General features: G+C 37.8%; 1 protein-coding gene across 13 annotated transcripts in view; it reads left to right on the top strand.

Moving 5' to 3' along the window:
- Nucleotides 1–23,927, top strand: part of fibcd1a (fibrinogen C domain containing 1a) — a 153,104-nt gene that overhangs the window by 82,638 nt on the left and 46,539 nt on the right. For all 13 annotated transcript variants that reach the window (XM_079636975.1, XM_079636970.1, XM_079636979.1 and 10 more), the window contains 2 exons: nt 9,687–9,852; nt 10,143–10,279. In XM_079636975.1, coding sequence (XP_079493101.1) covers nt 9,687–9,852; nt 10,143–10,279 — 303 coding nt within the window. The remainder of the gene's footprint in view (nt 1–9,686; nt 9,853–10,142; nt 10,280–23,927) is intronic.

The raw sequence follows: 23,927 nt of genomic DNA on the forward strand, positions 1-23,927 counted from the left end.
AATGCGGACGATGTACCGGTCTGTCGTGGTGAAGAAAGAGCTGAGCCGCAAGGCGAAGCTCTCGATTTACCGGTCAATCTACGTTCCTACTCTCACCTATGGTCATGAGCTTTGGGTCATGACCGAAAGAACAAGATCCCGGATACAGGCGGCCGAAATGAGCTTTCTCCGTAGAGTGGCTGGGCGATCCCTTAGAGATAGGGTGAGGAGCTCGGTCACTCGGGAGGAGCTCAGAGTAGAGCCGCTGCTCCTCCACATCGAGAGGGGTCAGCTGAGGTGGCTCGGGCATCTGTTTCGGATGCCTCCTGAACGCCTTCCTGGGAAGGTGTTCCGGGCACGTCCCACCGGGAGGAGACCCCGAGGAAGACCTAGGACACGCTGGAGAGACTATGTCTCCCGGCTGGCCTGGGAACGCCTCGGAGTCCCCCCGGAAGAGCTGGAGGAAGTGTCTAGGGAGAGGGAAGTCTGGGTGTCTCTGCTTAGACTGCTGCCCCCGCGACCCGGCCCCGGATAAGCGGAAGAAGATGGATGGATGGATAATGTTCTTGCTTATAACCAATGAATATTAACCAAGTGTCGTAAATAGAGCTGGGTATCGTTCAAACAATTTCGGTACCGATACCTTGATTTCGAGACCGGTTCCTGAACGATACTTTTTTCGATACCAATTTTATGAAATCCATTTTAACAAGATTACATAACACATTATCTTAGAAAAACTTTGGTTTTATTTTTTCAGTTTGACTCATGCTCCTTAGCCAGTGCAAAAAGGAACAAAAAAAGCACAAAGGAACAAAAAATGTTTTATAAAGAGCTGCTCTTTTAAAATAAAAAATACAGTAAAACTTAAAGGGTTAGTTCACCCAAAAATGAAAATAATGTAATTAATGACTCACCCTCATGTCGTTCTAAGCCCGTAAGACCTCCGTTCATCTTCGGAACACAGTTTAAGATATTTTAGATTTAGTCCGAGAGATTTCTGTCCCTCCATTGAAGCTGTATATACAGTATACTGTCCATGTCCATAAAGGTAATATAAACATCATCAAAGTAGTCCATGTGACATCAGTGGGTTAGTTAGAAGTTTTTGAAGCATCGAAAATACTTTTTGGTCCAAAAATAACACAAAATAAGACTTTATTCAGCATTGTATTCTCTCCCGGGTCTGTTGTCAATCTGCGTTCAGGACTCCACAGTGACGCTGCTGACGTAAGACGCTGATGACGTGTTATCTGGTGCGCCCGAGCTTGTTTACAGTCTGAGGGAGACGCACGCTATATTCAAGCTATTCTACATTGTTTGCGTGGATATTATTTTTTTAATGGTGCGTAAATGTGCATGTCGCGGATGAGACACTTTTACAGCGTGCGTTTCCCTCAGTCTATAAATGAAGCTCGGGCGCACCAGATAACACGTCATCAGCGTCTTACGCCATCAGCGTAACTGTGAAGGATTGACAACAGACCCGGGAGAGAATACAATGCTGAATAAAGTCTTATTTTGTGTTATTTTTGGACCAAAAAGTATTTTCGATGCTTCAAAAACTTCTAACTAACCCACTGATGTCACATGGACTACTTTGATGATGTTTATATTACCTTTATGGACATGGACAGTATACTGTATATACAGTTTCAATGGAGGGACAGAAATCTCTCGGACTAAATCTAAAATATCTTAAACTGTGTTCCGAAGATGAACGGAGGTCTTACGGGCTTAGAACGACATGAGGGTGAGTCATTAATGACATTATTTTCATTTTTGGGTGAACTAACCCTTTAAGTAATATTGTGAAATAGTATTACAATTTAAAATCTTATTTGAATATATTTCAAAATGTAATTTATTCCTGTGATGTCAAAGACATCCTGAATTTTCAAAATCATTACTTCAGTGTCAAATGACCCTTCCGAAATATGAAAACAGTTTGCTGCTTAATATTTTGGAAACTATTATAAATATTTTCATGATTCTTTGATGAATAAAAATTTAAAAAGAAAAGCATTTATTTAAAAACTAAATATTTTCCATTGACTAACCAACACATTTTTGAACGGCAGTGTACATTCAGTAGGTTATTATTTATTGCAATATAAACACTGAAGTGATCAACAAGATATCTCTTCATTTACCAGTCAAAGACGGAGCAACTTTCTGCTCTTATGTTTACTCCGTGCACTGTCAAGGTCTTCATCATATTTGTCGTGGTACCGGTCTTTGCAGCAATTATTTTACCGCAAATACTGCATCGCGCGCTGTTGGCATCGAGCCTGGAGAAATGTACCCACACGTTTGATCGACTTTTCCACATATTTAAGGCATTATGTGTGTGTGCTCGCGTCTCATATGAATATGTGTGCGGAGAGTTTGTGTGTGTGTGCTCGCGTCTCATAAGTATGCGCGTCGAGAGTTTGTGCGTGCGCGCGCACGTCTCATATGAGTATGTGCACGTCTCGTGTGTAGAGTTTGCGTGTATGTGCGTGAGCAACTTTATGTGTGTCGTTGAGCATTTCATATGTATTTGTTTCAGCAATGACGTTGACGAGTTAACTCCTTAGGTATCGAAATCTGGAACCGAACAACATGTCCTTTTTTGATACTCGATAGTATCGAGACATTTCGGTCGGTACCTAAAAAGTATTGAGACTCGGTACCCAGCCCTAGTCGTAAACGGAGAAAATTAATGGGAAAATACTTCTGGAGCGAAGGCTGCTAAAAAAGTTGGCGGTAGGAGTGTTTGGCAATCTCTTTATTTGTGCAGTTTCTATTATTGCCACTAGTGGTGCAGAAATCAGACAATTTACCTTTGATCAAAAGAAGGTTTATTTCTTCCAGTGACAATGGAATTGCTGAGATGCTAAGTAAATCTATCCTCAGGGTCTCTTTGAAGGATGGATAAAGGTTTCTTTTGTGGATCCCAAGGTGCCAGCGATCTGACTCGGCAAAAGCCCTGGATCATTAATGAGGTTGGCTGAATCCAGGCCTCCTTAGTCATTATCCCACCTCAGTGCTCCCGAAAACTAGAACATGGAGAACATAGTGATGCATTAGAGGGAATATGCCACTTTTATAGCATAACTTGCACAGAATGTGCCCACTGTGTAACATTGCACGAGTTTGCATGCTTTTGATACGAATATATACAATGAAGTCCAAAGCATTTGCTTTTTCATTGTTGAACCTTAAGATGCATTAAAGTGGCTAATCATGCTTTAATCTCTACATTTCTATTGCAAAGTCAGCTCGACGTTTTTTTTTAAAATAGCTGCACTTTAACTTTCAGGATATATAATTTGTCTCCGGCATAGTACCTGCCATCTCCCTCTCCCCGTTTAGACTGGAGTGCTCACAACTAGGTCACTGCCACGGCTGCAGAGCTGGCAGCTCATCTAAGGTGGCAGGAGATCAGTAGCATGCATTTGGGGAAGTAGTTAGCGCCTCACTATTCCACTTTAACAGCATCTTAATACAGTTGTTCAGTGTGTCATGAAACCTGGGTTTAGTAAAGAGCAGGTAAAACTCATTTGGTCCTTCAGGAGAACTTATTAGTCCAGCTACAGGACCGTATTAGAACTCTCTTGTTAATTGTGAGCATAGACTCATTAGAGCAGTTGCTGTGGGAGATTGCTCTGCGAAGAGAGGAGCTCGTGGCCTTTCTACCTTTACGATAAACCTTTGGCAAAGAGACCACTTTCTTTAGTCCTTTTGCTTTAGAAGGTGGGAGGAGGAAGGAAATGTTGACTCATCTGTCAGCCAGACTTTGAAATTAATACATGCTGACACTTTCCCTTTTCTCCTGGCAAAATCGCATCTGTCGTCTGCCGCAAAATGGAAGGATGGAAAGAGCTGGTTCGACTTTTTTTTTGATTGTTGTTATGCCTGGACAATGACTTTGTTGTCATTTATTTAATTGTTTAATTATGCTTTAACTCTCTTTTTAAAAGAATCTTAAACTCTCTGAGAAGAAATGTAAATTTTGTTGTACTTTACTCACTCGCATGTCACATCACACAGTATATATGTATATGTATGTGCTTGACATTAACACCCGCCAGGTGTTAAGGCTTGAATTTTGGCGAGGGATTGCACGTATTGAGGATAATTTTACTCATTCCCACAGATTTTGTGCTCACACCCAAAGTGCGCACTCATGAAGACAAGTATATTGGCTAAGCTATATAAAACAGTATAATGCGTGTGTCAGGTCTTAAAGCCTCTTTCACACAGCACGTTGATCCCGGATCAACAATCCGGTGCCTTCTGTGTGAACGCAAACACGTCCCGGGATTGATGCCGGGATCGATCCCGGGTTGGGGACCTAGTAACATTGCCGGGATCAGTCCCCGAACGTGCCCTGTGTCAACAAAAGCCTGGATCAATGCCGTAAGGGGTGTGTCGTAGTAGTGATGACGCACGACTCTGTTGCTCTGAGAAGAAAGTTTGTGTTCGTCATCAACAAAGAAAGAACTAAAAAATGTCTGCAAACTAGAACGAAGCAGAGACCAGGAGCTCCTTACTATCCGCGCTGAAGCTGAGATCGTTCGCCAGCTTTGTGGAACGGTACGCGATGCGTTAGTGTACATGTTTTTGATGCGTACGTTACACTTCTCATCCTGACGTCACGTGTCTTTACGGGATCTTACCGGAATGTGTATGAACGCACTCACAGATCCCGGAAAATCACTGGGAGTGTGAATGAACCAAAATCAAACGATTCTGACACATTATCCGTGTATTTTCTGGAATCTCTGTGTGAAAGGGGCTAAAGTGACAGCAGCCTAATATACTGGTTGCCAAAATTATGAGATAATATTAAAAATATCTATATGGCATTTTTTCTATATGGCATCGATGTCAAATTTGTGGCCAGTGAAAATGCTGAGTAGCTAGTTACTTTGGAAAACACTAGCCACAGCAAAAGAGTTAATGTCATGCCCTGTGTATATATAGTTGCTGTAGAACCAGAGATTTGGAAATGAATGCACAATCTATGGGAAAGGTTCAGTTCACTTGAGTGCAGAATCTTGTGTTTTCCGTCATTTGCATACTAAGAAAGTTTTGATGTGTCAGCAAGCAGCGCAATTTTTCCCTTTGGTCTCCTCCTGTTCGATTGTGCTTATTAATCTTCCGACTTTGATCTATCATCAGTCATTTCCAAAACTGAGAGCTGTGTTCCAAACTTGGACGCATACTCTGTTGGCGAGATTATTGATGATGCAGAGTCTTGCGGAGGAAGCGTGTTCGAATATGTCTATGATTAATGAAAGCCCCTCAAACAGGAAGCAAATGTCTTTTAAATAATGTTTATGCCGTCGATGTTCAGGTCCAGCCTGGACATGACAAATGGCCCAGGCGCCACTTATTTAAAAGGGGGGCTATCTGTGTCTCTTTATCTGCCAAAATGTTTTGGCATGAGACTCTTAACCTCAGTTCATTTCCCTCTATCGTCTCTTAACACGTTTTAGAGCGATGGAAGTAGACAGACGTCGAGTAGATGTGCAGTCAGTGGGCGCTAATGTGCCTGGTTCCATGCCGTGACATTGGCTGTGTTCGTAATAGCTTACTACCAATCTGCTCTTGCTATTTCTGCAGTATAGTACAGGTATGTATGGGCACAGTATTTTTCTGTACGCATTGAATAACTGCATGACCTGCTACATTCGCCTCATAAACCAGTGTTTACTGTGTGAAATATGATATCACACAAAGCAATGCTCTTGACATTTACAGTGTGTTGCACGATCCAGTAGTAAAATAATCTATTTCTTGTCTCATTATTTCATTTGAATGGCCAAATGTTATGAAATTTAAAAAAAAAATCCCAAGATGATAACAGATGCAAAGTGATGAGGTGATGTAGTAATAGTTTAGCATACGGCTGTTCGACTGTGTACATTTCCTGATCGTCTAATATAAGATCTTCTAGTATAAGATTCTTCTAGCAAAATCTAAATATATTAAAGACATGCTTGCTCTTTTTCTTCTATTTTTGTCCTTGCATGTTTCTTCTGCAAATACTTCTGCAGTTTTGCAATATGTTTTTGCAGTAATATTGAACAGTATGTTAGCTAACTCATCAATTCTCATTCATGTCTTAAAGAGCAGGATGGCCATGACCTTTCTTTTAATATTTAAAAAAATGAGTGTCCTCCTTGCAAAAAAAAAAGAAAAAAGAAAATGCATTTCTTAGCTTGACTTTTCAACTGTCAGATTCTAAAATCACCTGCAATTATCTTTATTTGGACATGCACAGATAAAAATGAACGCTCTGTATCTGGATATTTAAAATAATAATGATAATACAAAAAACAATAACATTAATAATACAATTAAAAAGTAATAATGATTACATTTACAATAATAATAATAGGTTTATTATTATAACCATATTATTGTCATTACAATAAGAATGATAATAATAACAATACATTATATAATAATAATAATAAATTAAACTAATTATTATTACATTTACAACAACAATAATTATTATTATTATTCATTTTCTTATAATAAAATGTATAATAATAATAATAATGTTGTTTTGGATAAACAAATTAATATCAGTAATAATAATAATAATTAATAAAATAGGTAAATAATATAGATAAATATTATTAAAAATAAGGGGCCCTATTTTAACGATCTAAGCGCATGGTCTAAAGCGCATGACTCATGCAAGTGCACTTAGGGCGTGTCCGAATCCACTTTTGCTAGTTTAACGATGGGAAAAATGGTCTATAAGGGTTGTTTCTATTCTCTTAATGAGTAATGGGTGTGTTTTGGGCTTTACGTGCAATAACCAAATCAGTCTCATCTCCCATTCCAAATTTAAATGCCAGTTGCGCTATATTTGGCATGTTTGTGTGCTGCGCGTCCCTATGTGTGCAATAACCAGAGTGTACGCGTGTTGTGGCACTTCCCGCCTATATGCGCACATTACAAACATGCTCTTTAAATAACCAAAAAAATATTGCGCCATTGACTTTCGACCAGGTTTCAGTTGGTCAATGGCGCAGTCTATTTCAGTTTCCTCAAAATAGCAACGTGCCATCAATGCGCGTGAACACAACTCGTTTTCAGACCAGCTCGCGGCTCGCCCATGGGCGCACAGATGGGCGCAAATGCATTTGCTATTTAAACAACGTAGCGCAGGACGTGAAAATGATAACTGCGTCAGGCTGAAACTAGCAAAAAACACTTGCATGTCGCCGGGTGTATGACGGGGCTCAGGGTGTTTGCATGTCCCAAAATAATACAGGTTAATGCCAGATGTCTTAAAATTTTGGAATACTGGAACTGGAACGCTGATGTGTTTACAATACAAAGCTGAGCAAACTCTGATTAATATATTGTGCATGTAAACTGACCTTGAAACATTCATCATGTAATAAAGCCTACTGTTTAACATACAGTTAAAAAAATAGAATGTGGTATACAATACAGTATTCACTAAGTTGTAATGTTCTGTTCCAAACACAGACATTGGAATTGATAGTTCAAGGTGAGTTTTGAATAGCTGGATCTTTTAATTTGTAGTTTCCTGCTGTGTTCTTTAATAAAAGGGAGGCAATGTTTAGAGTAGATGTGGTGACTAAGGTCTTGCGTCCTGTCGAGTGTACAAACACTGAAACACCATTGAACAAACACTAGAGCATGGCATGCATTGTACTTTTGGCGACATTATGTTTTCATGCGTGTGACGTTTTTCTTTTGATGCTGGACAGGCCTTGTAATGATAGACGTTTAAGTGTTGTTGCTATGGCAGCGCGCCGGAGCGAACCAGTGTGTCGAGAGCTGCGAATGATAATGTCCTAACCATCCACACAGAAGCGTCAGCCGTCATCAACTTCAAGCGTGTGCACGGACACACCAACACACTTAGCTTGCAGTGTTGTCACAGCGACATATGCGCACACGCAGACTTGTTAGCGACACACTCTCAAAGAACTTGATGTTTGTTCACACCCCAAAGGAGAGCTTTCGTGTGTCATAGGAAAAAGGCTTCACTTTAGGGCTAATTTTTGCTAATCGCCAGCTGAGCTTCCTACAAGTCCCACGTTGAGTCATGATATTTGATGTCTGCAACACAAAGACCTGTCTTTAGAGAAAGGCGTAGTTTGCCTCACTCAGAAAGAATGACGTTTTTTTAGTTTTTTTTATTGAGGTGACCTGAGCGGCTTTGCTGATGCAGGCAATAAAGAGAGCTGTCTGGGAAACTTAAACCGAGTGGCTTCCAGACCCGCTGGCCGTGAGCCCGCTAAACTGAAGCACTATCAGTGTTGTGCAGCAGTGCACCTGTTACTTCACTGCAGAGCCGCGGACCACATGCTGATACAGAGACTTCATTGTTATTATTGTTTAAGCCAGGCTTTTAGGAAAGGCATGGAAATGCCAAATAATCATGACATCAAACGATTTCAGCGGAAAACAATATTTACACAAAAACATTAAGCAGCAAAAGTGGATTTCAATGTTTAAAAATAATAATTGAGCAGCAAATCAAGCATATTAGAATGATTTCTGAAGGATCATGTGACACTGAAGACTGTATATGATGCTAAAAATTCAGCTTTGTTACACAAAAATGTATTATATTTAAAAAAATATATGATTACACGAATCTTTGGAAGGTTTGATTCTAATTAAATCGTGCCATCCAGCGGTATGTTATTTTCCCGATAACTCAGGGTCATCCGGGTTACTGAATTCAGCAGCGCTATACGCTTGCTGGGGAAGTTTTCTTCCTCATGGAAGTTTTGTGTTTGGTGAGCTAATAAAATATTAAAACTCCGTCAAATCAATATTTTGTGCACAGATATTTAATCCAGTCATCCGGTATCGCGGACTCGCTCTCTCTTGTTTCATTCAAACGCAGCTTCTGCCATTTTGCGGCGATTGTTTTGTACACTGTCTTAGAAGGTAACAAACAGGTGACGATTTTAAAACAGCTTCATCTAAGATCAATATCTCTTATCCCCATAATTATTTATGTGGTGTAATACAGTGTAATAAGTGGTAAGACTGTATACCGTATCCCTTAAATGTCCGTCTAGTTTGAACTTGCCGCACTAGCAACTGCTCTCTCCGCGGAAGCTTTTCGTTTAAAGAGCTAATAAAATATTTGGATATTTAATACAATATTACAAGTAGCCGTGTAATAAGCAGGATAATGTACATCCAGCCGGTTTTTATAGCAGAATAAACCCCTTCAGGCTGATGCAAGTCCTGATCACCCTTATTCTGCGATAACAACCGGCTGGACGTACATTATCCCTTAAAATAGAGAAGAGTTATTTAAAATTATAATAATATTTCAAAATATTACTGTTTTACTTTAATTTGTTATTGTAAAAATATATAAACAGTATTTTAAATATTGTAATACATATTGGTTCATTAAATATTCATTATCATTACTTATATCAATATTTTCGAAATAAAAAATTGAACATTTAATGTTTAAATCTTATTTGCCATGTGAAAAGTTTCGCAAAGCTCTTTTGGTAAAGTGAATCAATACAAATGTGGCAAGCTGTGCCTCGAACGTTTTAGTGCTCTAAAGTATTTGTCAGGCTGATTCAAACATGTGTGAGTGCGTGAGTCTCTGAGAGATTCAGTAAGAGAAATGGATCATTTGTTTTATCCCTTTGTCCCTCAAACTTTCCCCTGCTTTCTCTCTCCAGCTGCTGTCAGAGAGTCAGATCAACATGGTGAAAGTGGTGAACTCTGTGAGCGACGCGCTCAGCTCCATGCAGAAGGAAACCGGAAACATCAAGAGCCGTCTCAAGGCAGATCTGCAGAGGGCTCCGGTGCGCGGCGTCCGGCCCAAGGGCTGCGCCGGTGGAGAGGGTAAAAAAAACCTCCTCATTAGCCACATATTCTCCACTTTCCAGCCAGCCCTAATGAGCCCTAGAATGGTTTCACACCTATTCCCTCATAAGCTTTCTAGCAGTGTGAAAGAGACATGCCACTGCTTAGACAGCAGGTGCGAGATGACAGATTTGAAGTCTTGAAGCTTTCTTTTCTCACAACGTACCTTGAACAGGTTTCTCAAAAAAAAACTAAAAGAAAAACAAAAAAACGGATGGCTTGCCGCTTAATGTGGATTGATGATGCTGGCATGTCCTATCTTCTGCCAGGTTCCAGACCCAGGGACTGCAGTGACATCTATGCCAGCGGGCAAAGAGAGGATGGTATCTACTCCGTGTTCCCCACACATTACCCTGCAGGCTTCCAGGTCTTCTGTGACATGACTACTGATGGAGGCGGATGGACGGTGAGTCGCTCAGGTGTCCGTTCCCAAATATGGCGATATTCGGACGTTGTTTCCGGTCACCTCTGAGCTGTTTTTTTTTTTTTGCTATGTATATATCTGAATTAACTGAACAGCCGTTGGAATGAAAATCACTAGTAATGAGTCACTCCATTAGGCATTGACTTGTTAAGCGTACGCTCCCACGCATTAGTAAGCAGGTCACAGATATGCGCATGAATGCATTCGCATGCACAAACACGCTTCAAACCGATGTTTCACAAGTGTACAGTTCATTACAGCAGCTGCATACAAAATAGACAGAGCAAACTATCTTTTCCGAGGGCATTACCTCCTCATTCGACGCACGCGGAAGAGTTTTAATTTCATGGTCTTTTGAATAAAAATAAAGATAAGACGTAGGACTGGCAGTGTATATATCATGCAACGGTAGATGTGTGTCAACCGGTAAAGATTCGGCTGTGTGCATTTAAAAGAATCTGACAAGCAGAAAAGTATAGTGTACTCTAGAAAATGTGTCACAGAAGGGCGCTTCCGCTGTAGACAGATTTTTTTATTTTAATGTGAGTGATTTAGTTTTGGTGGTTTTGCACTGACTTCTACAGTTGTTACGAATAATTGTATTATTTGAGTTATCTCGATTTTATTATTTACGGTGTGATGTGGTCTTGGGTTGTTCCGTTCTTCGAAACTCACCTTGGAGTTTATGCCATAGGTCAGCCACGGGTCTGCTAACTCAGGCTTATTGAACGTAAACAGGATTAAATTGTGGCTTATTAGTGGAAGTCTGATATTCTGATATAATAATTTGTAATAATTTCAAATATATAAATGATATTTTATGTAATAATAATAATATTAAATAATATTAATATTAAATTTTAATAATAATAATTATTAATAATTATTATTATAATTATTATTATTATTATTATGTAATAGCACTATGACTTATCAAAATCTTGTATTCATTGCAAAGTTGACAGGATCATTTATAAGGAGATTTTATTCATCAAGAAGACTTCTGTGCACTTTCTAAAGTGTAAGAGATGCAGACTAAGTAAGACTTTTAAGTTTATGCCATGTTATTGAATTACAAATGGAGTTATTTTATATGTAAGGTTCATTAACAGTGCGGACGTTGAGATGGAAAAATAACTTTTAGTATGCGCTTCTTGTTTTGTCCCTTTTGACCAGCTTTCTTTGATATCATAGTCATTCTGGTTGTTTTAAATGACTTGTTTACTTTCAAGTAAATAACACAGAATGTTACTTGTAATTTGGTTATATGCTTTTGTCATTTTTATAATTTTAGTACTTCATCTTAAACTTTTTTTCAGTTAGTTGCCAAGGCAGCATTTCTCTATTTCATTTCAGTTTTTCAAGTTTTTAAGTTTTTCATCTAATATTTATATATTTTAGTTTCCATTTTAGTTTACTATAACATCCCTTTTGGGAGGTGAACATGATTTTTTGTGTCTGTAGCACACTGCAATATTACTCAAACAGTGAAATGAGGTTTTTATAATGCTGCACACTGCAAACATGATAGGTATTTAATAACGTGTACAGTGTTTTTCTATCATTATTATTAAAGACAGTCCACTTTGTGAAAATGCAATTATATAGTGGAACACTGTGATTGCTTCAAAGCGGCGCGTTTCCATGTCTTGCTTTTCAGACGGCATGTTCAGTCATCTTAAGAATGCTCTAATCAGTTCACAGGGATGACTTTGTACGGTTGTTGTCGGATAACATCCTTTTTTAAAAACAAGTGGCTTTAGATCTATTCAACATTTTCAATCCTTTAAGCGTATGAAACAGAAAACAGCACTTTTTTTTAATTAAATTGAGTGCCATTATTTGTAAGACTAACTGATCGGACTATGTGAAACGTATCTGATGATGAATAATTGAAAGAACGCTGTTACCGCCGTATCCTCATTTGTTCGATGTCCTCTGAGAAGATTCTTTGAACAATACTTCGGGAACATCATGAGCTTTTATAAGTCTGTCTTTGTATATGCAAGGCTATTGCAATGAAAGAAGATAAGATTTCAAATAGCATATGGTGTTACTAAGACTTTGACAAAACTAAGTAAAAGGAAAGAAGATATTTGATGACACATCGTCTTTATGGTCATCAGTCTCTGAATGTGGACAAGGAGACAAGGAGTTGTCCTTGTGTTATGAACACAGGCACGCAGTTTTCTCCGTCCCGATAGAAGTGCCAGGACATGTATTTTCATATTTGCTCTCTCTGGATAACATACATGGTGTTGAAAAGGGTGACATATTGTATTCCCTGATTACAGTCAAAGCTGCTTTGCGGCTGTGAGAGCATTAGCTTAGCACCGCTAAGCGTGCCGGGAGCGCTGGGAATCTGAAGAGGCAGAAAGGAACTGTTACATGGAATTAATAGATCCAGCGCCGCTATTCATCATCTGCGGCCTCCAGCGGGTTTTGATGAGGATGTGGGGCTTTTCTGCTGGTACCGGAGTAGATCAGCCGGGTCACGGAGAGGGGTGCTGGGGGAGGGGGTTGTAATTTCACATGCTCGGACATGCACACAATTCCTGCCACGGACATTCCCGGTTAGCTGTGGAATGAGCTGTCCTCTCTCCTCCTCTACAAACGCGTGCTCTCTGGTGTTTTATTAAAGGAATAGTTCAGCCAGAAATGAAATTCTGTCATTATTTACTCACCCTCATGTCGTTCCAAACCCACATGGTGTGTTTTTTCTTCTGTTGAACAAAGGAGGAAAAACATTTGGATGGATTTTTATGTAGCACTTTTTATACGACAACAGTTCATAGTAACTGTGTGTCAAGCTCTGAAAGGAACAAAAAAACAAAATTAAAAGCACCAAAAAAAATGTGTTGCAGACTTACGTGTCAGTCTTTTTCTTACAGAAAGCTTTAAGATTTTAAGATTTAGAATATAGAGTTCCTATATAGTCATTACTCTAATTCCAACCAATAATTAGCATGTTTAAGACTGATTTAAAAAAAAAAATCTTTCTAACCAACTAGTATAAAAGTACCTGAAAAATCATTCGTTCATAGTATGATTGTTACACTGATTCAGACCGATGACTCAAGACTGTTCAATTTTAATTTAAGGCCATTTTCACACCTTTAGATTGTTTGTTTTGTTCCTAAACTGGGACTTAATTTGTAACAATGTTGCAACTTGGTTAGGTTCGCTTTCACAAGGCAACCATTCAAAGCTACCAAAATGTGTTTATGCAAGATACATGCGAGTACAACTGTACTCTTATTGGTCAGAGTTTTTTCTGCATCATCCGTCAAGATGATTGACAAGTTCTCTCCATGAGCTTATTGTGGCTTTATTTGTAACTGTCGAGACGCATGCAAACACTATACGAATGTAGCCGTCATTCCCACTGTTAAATTATATACTACATTCATATTAAAACTGCAGCAAATTCAAACACGCTCTCTCTGGATCTCCCAGTGCTGTCTAGAGGTTAACTGTTTCAAGACATACGCAAACACTGTACGAATGTTATAATGCAGCTAGGCAGGAATCAAGGCTTCATCGGGACAGCATTCTCGCACGGAGAAGCGCAATTACACAACATTTTAAGATGAGGAGGTGCTCTTTTAGTTTTCAACTGTGATAACTAATGTGCTATTTATACCGCACATTTCCCAGTATGAATTATAATACCATTTGGACCCCAGAGTTCGTTTGCAATCTGTCCGAGACCACGTCGTTCAGGCGATCTCGGAGCGATTATTTTGGTGCGGATCCGAGCGCGATTGCCATGTTCACTTATGCCTAAACGAACCGAACCATGGGAGAAAAAACGCACCAGGTTCCGAAACAAACGCTCAGGTGTGAAAGCACCCCAAGAGGTTTTTCTCATAAGAACCATATGTTTGCATACTGATTTTGAATCGTTTTAGCCAGTTCAATGTAAAAAGCCTGGCCCAATCATCCACTTGCAATGTGTATTTACACTGATTTAAACCAATAACTCATATGTTTCAGATTTAAGATTTTTTGGTCTTTTTAACCCATTTATTCATGCGTTGAGTCTTTTTCATGGATTCAAATCCTTAACTTTAAGACTGATTTTGATTTAAAAGAACTGCTCATAAGTATCATCTGTTCACACTCATTAAAAGTAATGCGGTAATTTGCATGTTCAAGACATGACAAGTCTTTTTGATTAATAATCAGTTCGCAATGAGTCTTTACACTGATTCAGACCAATAACTCATGTTCATTCATGTTCTGACTATTTTTAACCAGTTCATTTAAAAAAAAAAAATCTTTCTCATAGGAATCATATATTGGCAGTGAGTCATTGAACTGATTCAGATCAATAAATAAAAAATTTCAAGACTGAATTTGAGTCTTTTTAGCCAATTCAATATAAAAGACCTGGCCCAAAAGCATCCGCTTGCAATAGAATAGAAAAGAATAGAATGAGGCATCTATATAGCGCTTTCATATGTACTACTGTACACCCAAAGCACTTTACAATCATATCAGGGAATCTCTCCTCAACCACTCAATAGCAATGAGTATTTACACTGATTCAGAATCATTTTAAACCGATTTATTTTAAAATATCTTTTCTCATAAGAAGCATACATTTGTAGTGAGTCTTTAATACATAAAAAGTTGATTTTTTTATTCATTTGAAAGAACCAGCTCATTAGAACCATACCCTGTGATTCAGATGGACCAATTTTATGGTGCTTTTATGTTGCCTTTTAAGCTGAAAATAACCACACAGTTTTCATTTATCACTTTAAATGTGATCAGTTCAATTTCTGCTCTCATATAGAAATTGAAAGAAAGACTGGCAGAGAGGGTCAGGGGGAGAAGGTACACATAGGGGTAATGAAAAAAGCTAGAATCCTCTAAAAACTACAAATAACGATGGCAAACTGTGGTTAATTGGAGCAGATACTTCATTTATGCAGTAATCAGATGTATAAACATCTGGAAGGCAGCTGTGGCTGTCAGCCATGTCTGGAATAATGTCCCGGCTCTACCTCCGTCAGCACACAGGTGCATTCCGCCCCCAAACAGCACGTTCCTGAACACCACTTTCCTAAATACTCTGACCAACAGCAAAGATGCAGAGAATTACAGTATCGGGCGTTTGTTTTCATCAGCTTAATACATAACCTACTACATAATCTTCACCCCAAAAGTCTTTCTCTCAGCATACTGGCTGCAAAAAAACCCCCAAAAAAACCTGATATGAGTCAGGGTGATGTGCACTGTTGGAAGCTTGTGAACAGAATGTCAGTCAACTCAAAAGTGAAACAGAAAAGTGAAGTGGCACGAACTTCACGTCCTCACACATTCCATCAGCTTGCAAAACTAGCACCTGTCTGCATGCTGGTATTTCATATTCTCGGTTGTTTTCATTTGAATGAACTATGATTAACTGCTTTGACACTTGAAAGAATCCGAAGAGACACTTGAAAGAATCCGCACTGAGTATGTGAATGATACAATGACTGTGTTTAAAGGAATTTCTATAGGTAATTTTCAAGCACCGTCTGTTCAGATTCACCTCACTTGCCTTTAAAATGATTCGTTTCATTGATTCATTCAGTCTGTGAGATTAGACTAATTCAAACCAATCAAGTTTGGTTAATATAAAATAACTGGTTTAAAAGAAACATCTCTTTCCATTGAGTTGCTACACTGATTATCTGATTTAAAAAAATAATAATAATACTTTTATTTAGCAGTGAGAGTAAAGATATTTATAATGTTGCTAAGATATCTTTTGAAGTTTCAATCAAAGAATCCTGAAAATAAAAGCATAACTGTTTTCAACATTAATTAGCATATTCAAATGATTTCTGAAGAATCATGTGACACTGAAGTCTGGAGTAATGATGCTGAAAATTCAACTTTGTCATCACAGGAATATATTACAGTTTTTAAATATATTAAAATAGAGACAGGTCTTTTAAATTGTAATATTTCACAATATTACTGTTTTACTGCGTTTTTGATCTTTTTTCAAAAACATACTGTACAAAAGAACTGCAGACAAACTATAGCATTGTATGTTTGATTTTTAACCAATTAATTCAAACTAACTGGCTCATAAGAATCATCTGTTTATTCATAGTGAGCTATTATACTGATTCAAACTATAACTCGAATGTTCAGGACTGAGTTTTGAGTCTTTTTAACAGATTAATCTTTGTTGTAGAGTCGTCATTTTATTTTGCGGCACCCAGTCTTTCTCTCTTATCACAACCAATCTATCTAAAAGTTTCAGCTCAGCTAAAAATGTCATTTCTTTTGCCACGACACTGTAGATACAGTGCAGGAAACGCTCTCAAGAGTAGTATAGTGTAGTGTTCGTCCACCTACAGATAAGCAAGTACCATAAACAGAAATTAAAGTCATAATAATCATTCACACTAGTATTGTTTTAAACAATTTACCCGATTTTTGATTCCCAACGGTCAGCCTCTCACCTCTGGTTTCCTAATAGCTAGTGATCTCATTCGCACTGTCAGATGACACAGCTGAAATTTGGATCTTCAAAGCTCATTTAACACTGAAGGATGCATACTGTTTCCTCCACAATTACCCCCCCCCCCCCCCCCCCACACACACACTTTATAAAGAAATTCTGATTATTTTGCGCTTGAATGCATTGATTTGTTTCTTTGTGTATTTTTTTCCCATCTGTCAAAAGCTTTCTCGTAGTACTATTTGTCAAAAATAACAATGCACTTCCAGAAGAAAAAACCCCCCTCAAATTTAGGAAACCAGAGTCCCCCGAGGCACTTTAATAAGTAGTGCTGTCCTCCTCTTTGTTTTGCTTTTTGCTTTTTGGGACACAAAATTAATTGCTTTTATTTTTAGGAGACCCATAAAAATGCTTTGGATGCATTTCTGTTGTTTTCGATTAATATTTGATGTGCCTTTTGTAATCAAGACTTTTAAGCTTTTAAGAGGATAGTTACCCTCAATCTGAATATTCTGGCATCATTTGCTCACCCTGATGTTCTTCCAAACCTTTTGTTGTTGTTGTTGTATGGAACACAAAAACAGAAATTTAATTTTTTGACCAATATAAATATGTAGTCCATGCAATCACAATAAATGAAGTCTGGAGCTTTCAAACTCACAAAAGCACCATAGAAGTGGTCCATATAACTTGTATTCATGCGCTATATTCATAGTCTCCTGAAGCTATATGATTCAGAAGACATAAAAATGCAATCATTATTTACTGATAATCTCCTCAAGTGAGCTGTTAACTGTTAACTCAACGAGTCCGATTTGTAAAATAATCATTGAGATCATTGTTGTGATCCGGTTCAATGAATTCTTTGAAAAGATCTAAACGAATATCAGAAGTCAAAAGAATGATTCATTCACCAATCCAGCATCGCTACCTCTCTCATGAACTCTCGTATGGGATTGGAATGACTTGAGGGTGTGATTCAAATTATTGAATTGTGAGTGTGTTTAAACCCGAGGCAGCATATTGGAAATTAGTTGTTTTTATTTAACCGTGTAAGAGTTAGAACGCACCAAAAATAGAGCAGACCTAGACGCAGTCTCGGGGCGGTTCATGAATCGTTTTCTTCTTCTTTTTCTTCTTCTAAAGACAGACTTCAGTCGAGGGAGTCCATCAAGAGAAAGCTCTTTGAAAGATGGCCTGACACGGGCGGCAATCAAAGCATCTGAGAGGAAATTGCACCAGCGATGGCATCTTACTTTGTTGGCATGGCAGGGGAATGAAATATATCAATCTAATTTCAATTTAAACCCAGAAAAGTTTCAACCGGAGCACCGCGGCCCACTCCCAAACTCCCGCAGCTTAATCGTTCCTTCTCCGCCGTCTCTGGCCCGGATCTCCACTAATTGCTGCATTTTTCTCCCCTTGTAACTCTTGAGGAGCAACTCTGGAGATGTGGAGGGAGCGGGGGAGGGGGGAAAGGGGTCGGTTTTTGATGGCAGATCTTAAAAGGTGATGAAAGTTGAAAGTAACATTATTGCCAGAGGGGGAAAAGTCTCAGCATATCTTTCTTTTTCTTTTTCCATCTTGACGGTTTGAATTTTGCATGACCACTAAAGGTCTGGAGGTCTAACGATTCTTAAGGTTGCTCTATTTATATTCAGTCAGCTAGCGCTACCCCTAGGTTGTTTCAAAATGGCCGAGTGCCGCACGCCACAGCGGCAGACGGTTTCTCGCTGGCATTGATCTTAGCAGAGAGTAATGATTTCTCATGATTACAGACAGGCTGGAATTGTAAGGCTGGTCTCAACGGAGAAAGGAAAATGCATTATTCCTCGTGCAGATTGCGCTAGCCTTTTCTGAAAAATTCAAGTGTAATCACAACACTCTCCAAAAAGCATTATGTGCTGTATAATTTCCTATTTTTTAAAGGTGGCCAGGTGAAATGAAATGCTTTATCTATTATACATGGCCAGAGGATGGCACATGAAGTGGCTCCGTTGAAATATTTACCTCTTCTGTAAAGCGAATCAGACGGCATGCTGTTTGTGTGTGTGGGGGGGGGTTGGGTTAAGGTTATTACATGGGCCACTCTCAAAGAGAACGTAAATTTCCATGCGATTAATTTGCTTTCTTCAAGCTCTGAATGCATTCCCAGCGGGACCGATGTTTTATGAAATGTGAATAAGCCATGGCATGTTTTATTTCCTGAAAAACCTTTGCTGTTTATCAATATTTTCTCTCCACACATTGGCCCTTCAGGACGTTTCTACAATTCTGTTAAGTTATTTCTCACTTTTCTCTGCGGTTAATGTGTTGGATTCTGACACACCTAATACCACATGAATAGAGCTATAATTGTTGTTAATAATATATACTTATGCTGTATATATATATATATTAAACTCTATTCATGTATATGTGTGTGTGTGTGTATATATACGTGTATATATATATATATATATATATATATATATATATATATATATATATATATATATAATAGAATTGTCAATTGTTAAAATAAAAATTTGATTGACCAGGATACTCGTTACCTCGACAAAATAATCTTGTGGTCACGTCATATAGACGTTCCCACAAGTTAATATGATGTTCCCAAGAATTAATATCTCGTGGCCAGGACATATTATCTCTCTCCCACGTCAAAACTAAATTAACCGAACATGTACCCTCCCGTAAAAATTAAATGCCAGTAGATGGTAACAAATGACTAAATCTTTATGAGTGAGTGATTAGAATCATTAATTCAACTGATTCGTTCAAAAGTTGTCTATTGAAATCAAGCATAAAAAAAAATAAAAAAAATAAAAATCTCTCATCTACCTGTATGTATGTATGTATGTATGTATGTATGTAAATACTATATATGAATGCTGTTTAATATGGAGATCGTGATGCTAAATAAGAAGAGAGCGAGTGTTCATTAAAATTAATGGTACCATCTGCAATCCACCAGCAGTTTTACACCCTCTAATGTGCTTCTAATATGGCCAAACGCACACCCATACACCATGCAGTATGCAGTAATGTGCTTGTTGTCCACTTACATTTAGCGTGAAATGTGTATAAACACACATTTATTCTTAATCAGTTATAAATAACTTTAAAATATGTATTTCAACCATTATTCCTATATGTATTCTGGCCTTTTCATGAGATTCTCACAAAACTTAATCCAATGCTAATCCCAGCTGTATTTGCCTCCCTTATTCATAAAAAGAATAAAAAATCCTCTTTGACACCCCTGCGATAATGTTCAAGCACACAATGATTCTCCTAATATAGCTCACATCTCATATAATGATTAATGTGGTCCAGATAGCAGGACAACGCCTATGTTAACCTTGAGAATTGGAGGGTAAGCCCTTGAAATCTGGCCCCATTCGCTGTGCTTTACAGATACCCTGTTTGGCTACACAAACTTCACCTCAGATATTTAGTCTTAGAAGTCATTTTACGCTTATCAAACTCCTCGGCTGCACTACTGACTATTTTCCGTGCCATATACGGTGCTGCTTCAGTATATAGCGCACATTTTTTTGCGATAGTTGTGGATCTGTATTAAGTAAGCGCTGGAAAACGGTGCATGGCACAGCTGGAATCTGAACAAGAGTTTGTCACAGACGCTATCTGTGCAATCCTTCACGGCCCGACTGCCGTTTATTGATTCTCTGGTGTCGGAAGTCTGAACGTCCAGCGCCACAGTTCAATTTGAACCACATTAGAGGGTGTAAAATCACTGATGGGTTGCAGATGGTCCCATTGATTTTAATGGAGACTCAACTCTCTTCTGATTTAACCACACAATCTGCATATTAAACATTATTAATGTGTATTTGCAAAATTATGCTTGGAGTTTATCAACCTTTCAGCTATTTAAAAGATGTTTACTGCCAAAGTTTTAAACTGGAAATTAAATTACTTGAAATGATGGCACGTCTGGCTCTTCGAGATTGAACCATTTATTAGCCCTCGTTTATATCTTGTATTAATATCCCAGCTTCGGTGATCACAAACAGAAAGCACCAAATTACAATTTGATCATAATTAAAAGCTTTTTCAGCGGTGGTCAGGTCTAACATCCTAAAGATCGGTTTATATATGCTATATGTCACAGGAGACACGTCTGATTGGCTGACCAGTGTAACTAGATCACCCGTGACTGGTGTAAACAGGGCTGAAATTAAACTGCAGTTTTTTTTTAGTACAGTTTGAGTTTGAAGAAAAAGCGACATTTTCAATGATGACACTGCAGAGCCTGACAAACTTGAACCATGAAGCAAAGCGGAATAAGCACGTATGAGCCTGAACGAAGAAATCCTTTTTTTCAGACTTGTGAGTTTTCCCGTCAGTGGACCTCCTTACTTCAAAGTGTGTTATCTGCACAGGCCCAGCCCGGATTAAGGGCTGACTTGATTAGGTGTGAAATGGCTCTTTGGCCTCCGAGAGCCCGGCCCTTTGAAGTGTCAGTGTATTTTCTGGACAGTATTGTGTGTTTGGATCAATTTACACTCTCACACTGAAAGACAATGGGATGAGAATGGCTGAATTTACTCTGTCTGGTATTACATCTTAGGTGCCAGGAACTTTTTTTTTTTATCCTGCGGTTTACAATAGATGGAGTTTCATGACCCTCGAAAGGTTGTAAAAGTTATCTGTGGCCATCTTCATTTAGTCTCTTTGTGGCATTTTCAGGACATTTTAATTGGGGGTGTCAGATTTGACAGAGGTTGTGGGATTGATCGATATTGTTGTGAAATGTTGTTGGTTAGAACAGATTTTGTCAGCTCAACCAGTAGATCATGCCGCTAGCAACGCAGAGGTTATAGATTTGATTCTATGGCAAATACTTTGGATGCTGCTTTGGAAATTTATTAAGAAAGATTCAAACCTTTTTTTTGTTGTCGTATAATACAAGCACTATCAGTCTGTTTAGATTAAATATTAGTTGGCTTGGATGATTTTCTAAAGCTCATTATCACCACATCAACATTTCTGGTACACAATATGTTAAAGTTGTGTTTCATATTTTTGGCATATTTTCTATCCCTTATTTTCATAGTTTCAGCAGCTTACAGTTTGGCAACGAACACCACCCCAGAATTATTGTTGATCCAAATTAGTGTGGGGTTTTATCATTTATTTGTATTATTTCAGGAGAAATTCTGAAGAATATTTATGTTGCAAACTAATTTCAGTTTGTTCTTTAAACACAGTCATCCCACACTGCAAAAAAAGGAAGATATTTTAATTTCAAAATAAACAAAAACAGTCACAAATGTATTGCTAATATAGATTTTAAAATACGTAAATATGATAAATAAATATTTTCAATTCCTTTTTAGTTAGTTATATTTCCTTGTATATTTTTTGGTCATTTAAAAAAATATTGTTCTAAATATATATTTATGTCATCCAAAATATGTTAAAAAAATATATATACATTTTGATTTGACCCAAAATTTATTTTAAGATTGAAAATTGTATTTTCTTGCTCCTTGAACTAAATTTTGTCATATTATTTTTCAAATGAGGGTTTAACGGAATACATTCAATTTGAAAAATATAGAATGCAATATTTACAACATACTGTATATTCAGCATATATTTTAGATAGAACTATTACTGATGTCCGTGCTGTTGTTTTCCCACCAAAACCATTTCATTTCCAACATCTGCTCAAACCAAACCAGTGATTGATTTCATTTTGAAATGATTTCAAATTCACCCTGTATGTTCGTTTAATGGTGAAATTGCGATGAAAGAAAACCAAGTAGTATGATGTACTTCTTCTAAAAATGGGAATTCAATATTTCATCTGGTATATTAACTTTATATGATAGGGACATGAAAATATACTGTCTTATTGGAGTGACCCTAATACGTGTTGACATTAAACCCAAACCAAAAAAAAAAGAATTTGTTCTCTCTCTCCCTTTCTCTCTCACTTGAAGGACATTTTCCATTGCAGAAATCTGACTCGGGAAGCCGTGTCATGCATTGCAGTAGAGTACATTTTTTCACTGTTTCGGTTTATGTCTAAAAGAGACGGCAGCATAGGTCAGATTCTGACTTGTAGCAAAAGGCAGCTGAAAGCTTTTCCTGAGTCTTTTCTTCATGATGTACTGCAGGTTCTTCACCAGAACACGATGCCTCAAAGTGAACATTCTCAGTCATGTAACAACGACCCTGATCTCATAAGCAACAGTGACACAGTTGGCACACGGCGTAAGATAGCAGGTTGATGATAACCTTAGCAGCCAATCAGAAGTGAGCGTTGGGTGTTTAAGTACAGCTTGGCTCTGATCGGGTTAGATGTGTTTGTTAGTGAGTTTATCAGCGTTAACAGGATTACATGGCTGTGAATTGTGGAAGTAAGAAGCGTGCGTGGTCCTTCACAGGTGGCGTAGATCATTTAAGAACCTGTTCATTCCATGTATTTAAACTTCATGACACGAAGGGTAATCCAAACAGCTTAAGTGCTTGACCTTAAGCCGCTGAGCGAGGATCAGGGTCACAAGCAACCTGTGGCACAGATTGGACACATAGAAGTAAGTCTATGTTGTATGTTGTTTCAACAATACTGATAATACCCACATATTTGTATGGTTATTATGTGTGTTCCCAAACACTAGGCTACTTCTTGAGCTTGTTTTGTCTTGATTCACCATCAGTAATCTTTTTTTTCTTCTTCTCACCTTCATATTGTTCCAAACCAATGTTTTGTTTTGTGAATGAAATAATCGTCTTGTTTTGTTTTGTGTGGAATACAAAATTAGAAAAATAAATTATGTTGCAAATACATTTTAGTTTGTTATTCATACATACATTTTTAATTTTCAAGATATTAACATTTCAAATCATTTGTTAGAATTTTAAATTCCATTTTAGTTCGTTCTATTTCCACATATAGTTTTTGGACATTTTATACAGTAATACTATCCAAAATATATATAAAAAAACACTTTACTTTTTGTAATTGTATTTTCTTGTTCCTTGTAGTTTATTTTTGTAATATTATTTGAATGTTAAACACAATATATTTTGAATTTAATACTAATATTTCTTTTAAATGCAATATTTACAACATATATTCAGCATATATTTTAGTTACGTTTTGACAAAAACTATTTATTTTTAGTGTCT

This window comes from Phoxinus phoxinus (assembly GCF_949152265.1).
Source record: "Phoxinus phoxinus genome assembly, chromosome: 15".
Taxonomy (NCBI): Eukaryota; Metazoa; Chordata; class Actinopteri; order Cypriniformes; family Leuciscidae; genus Phoxinus; species Phoxinus phoxinus.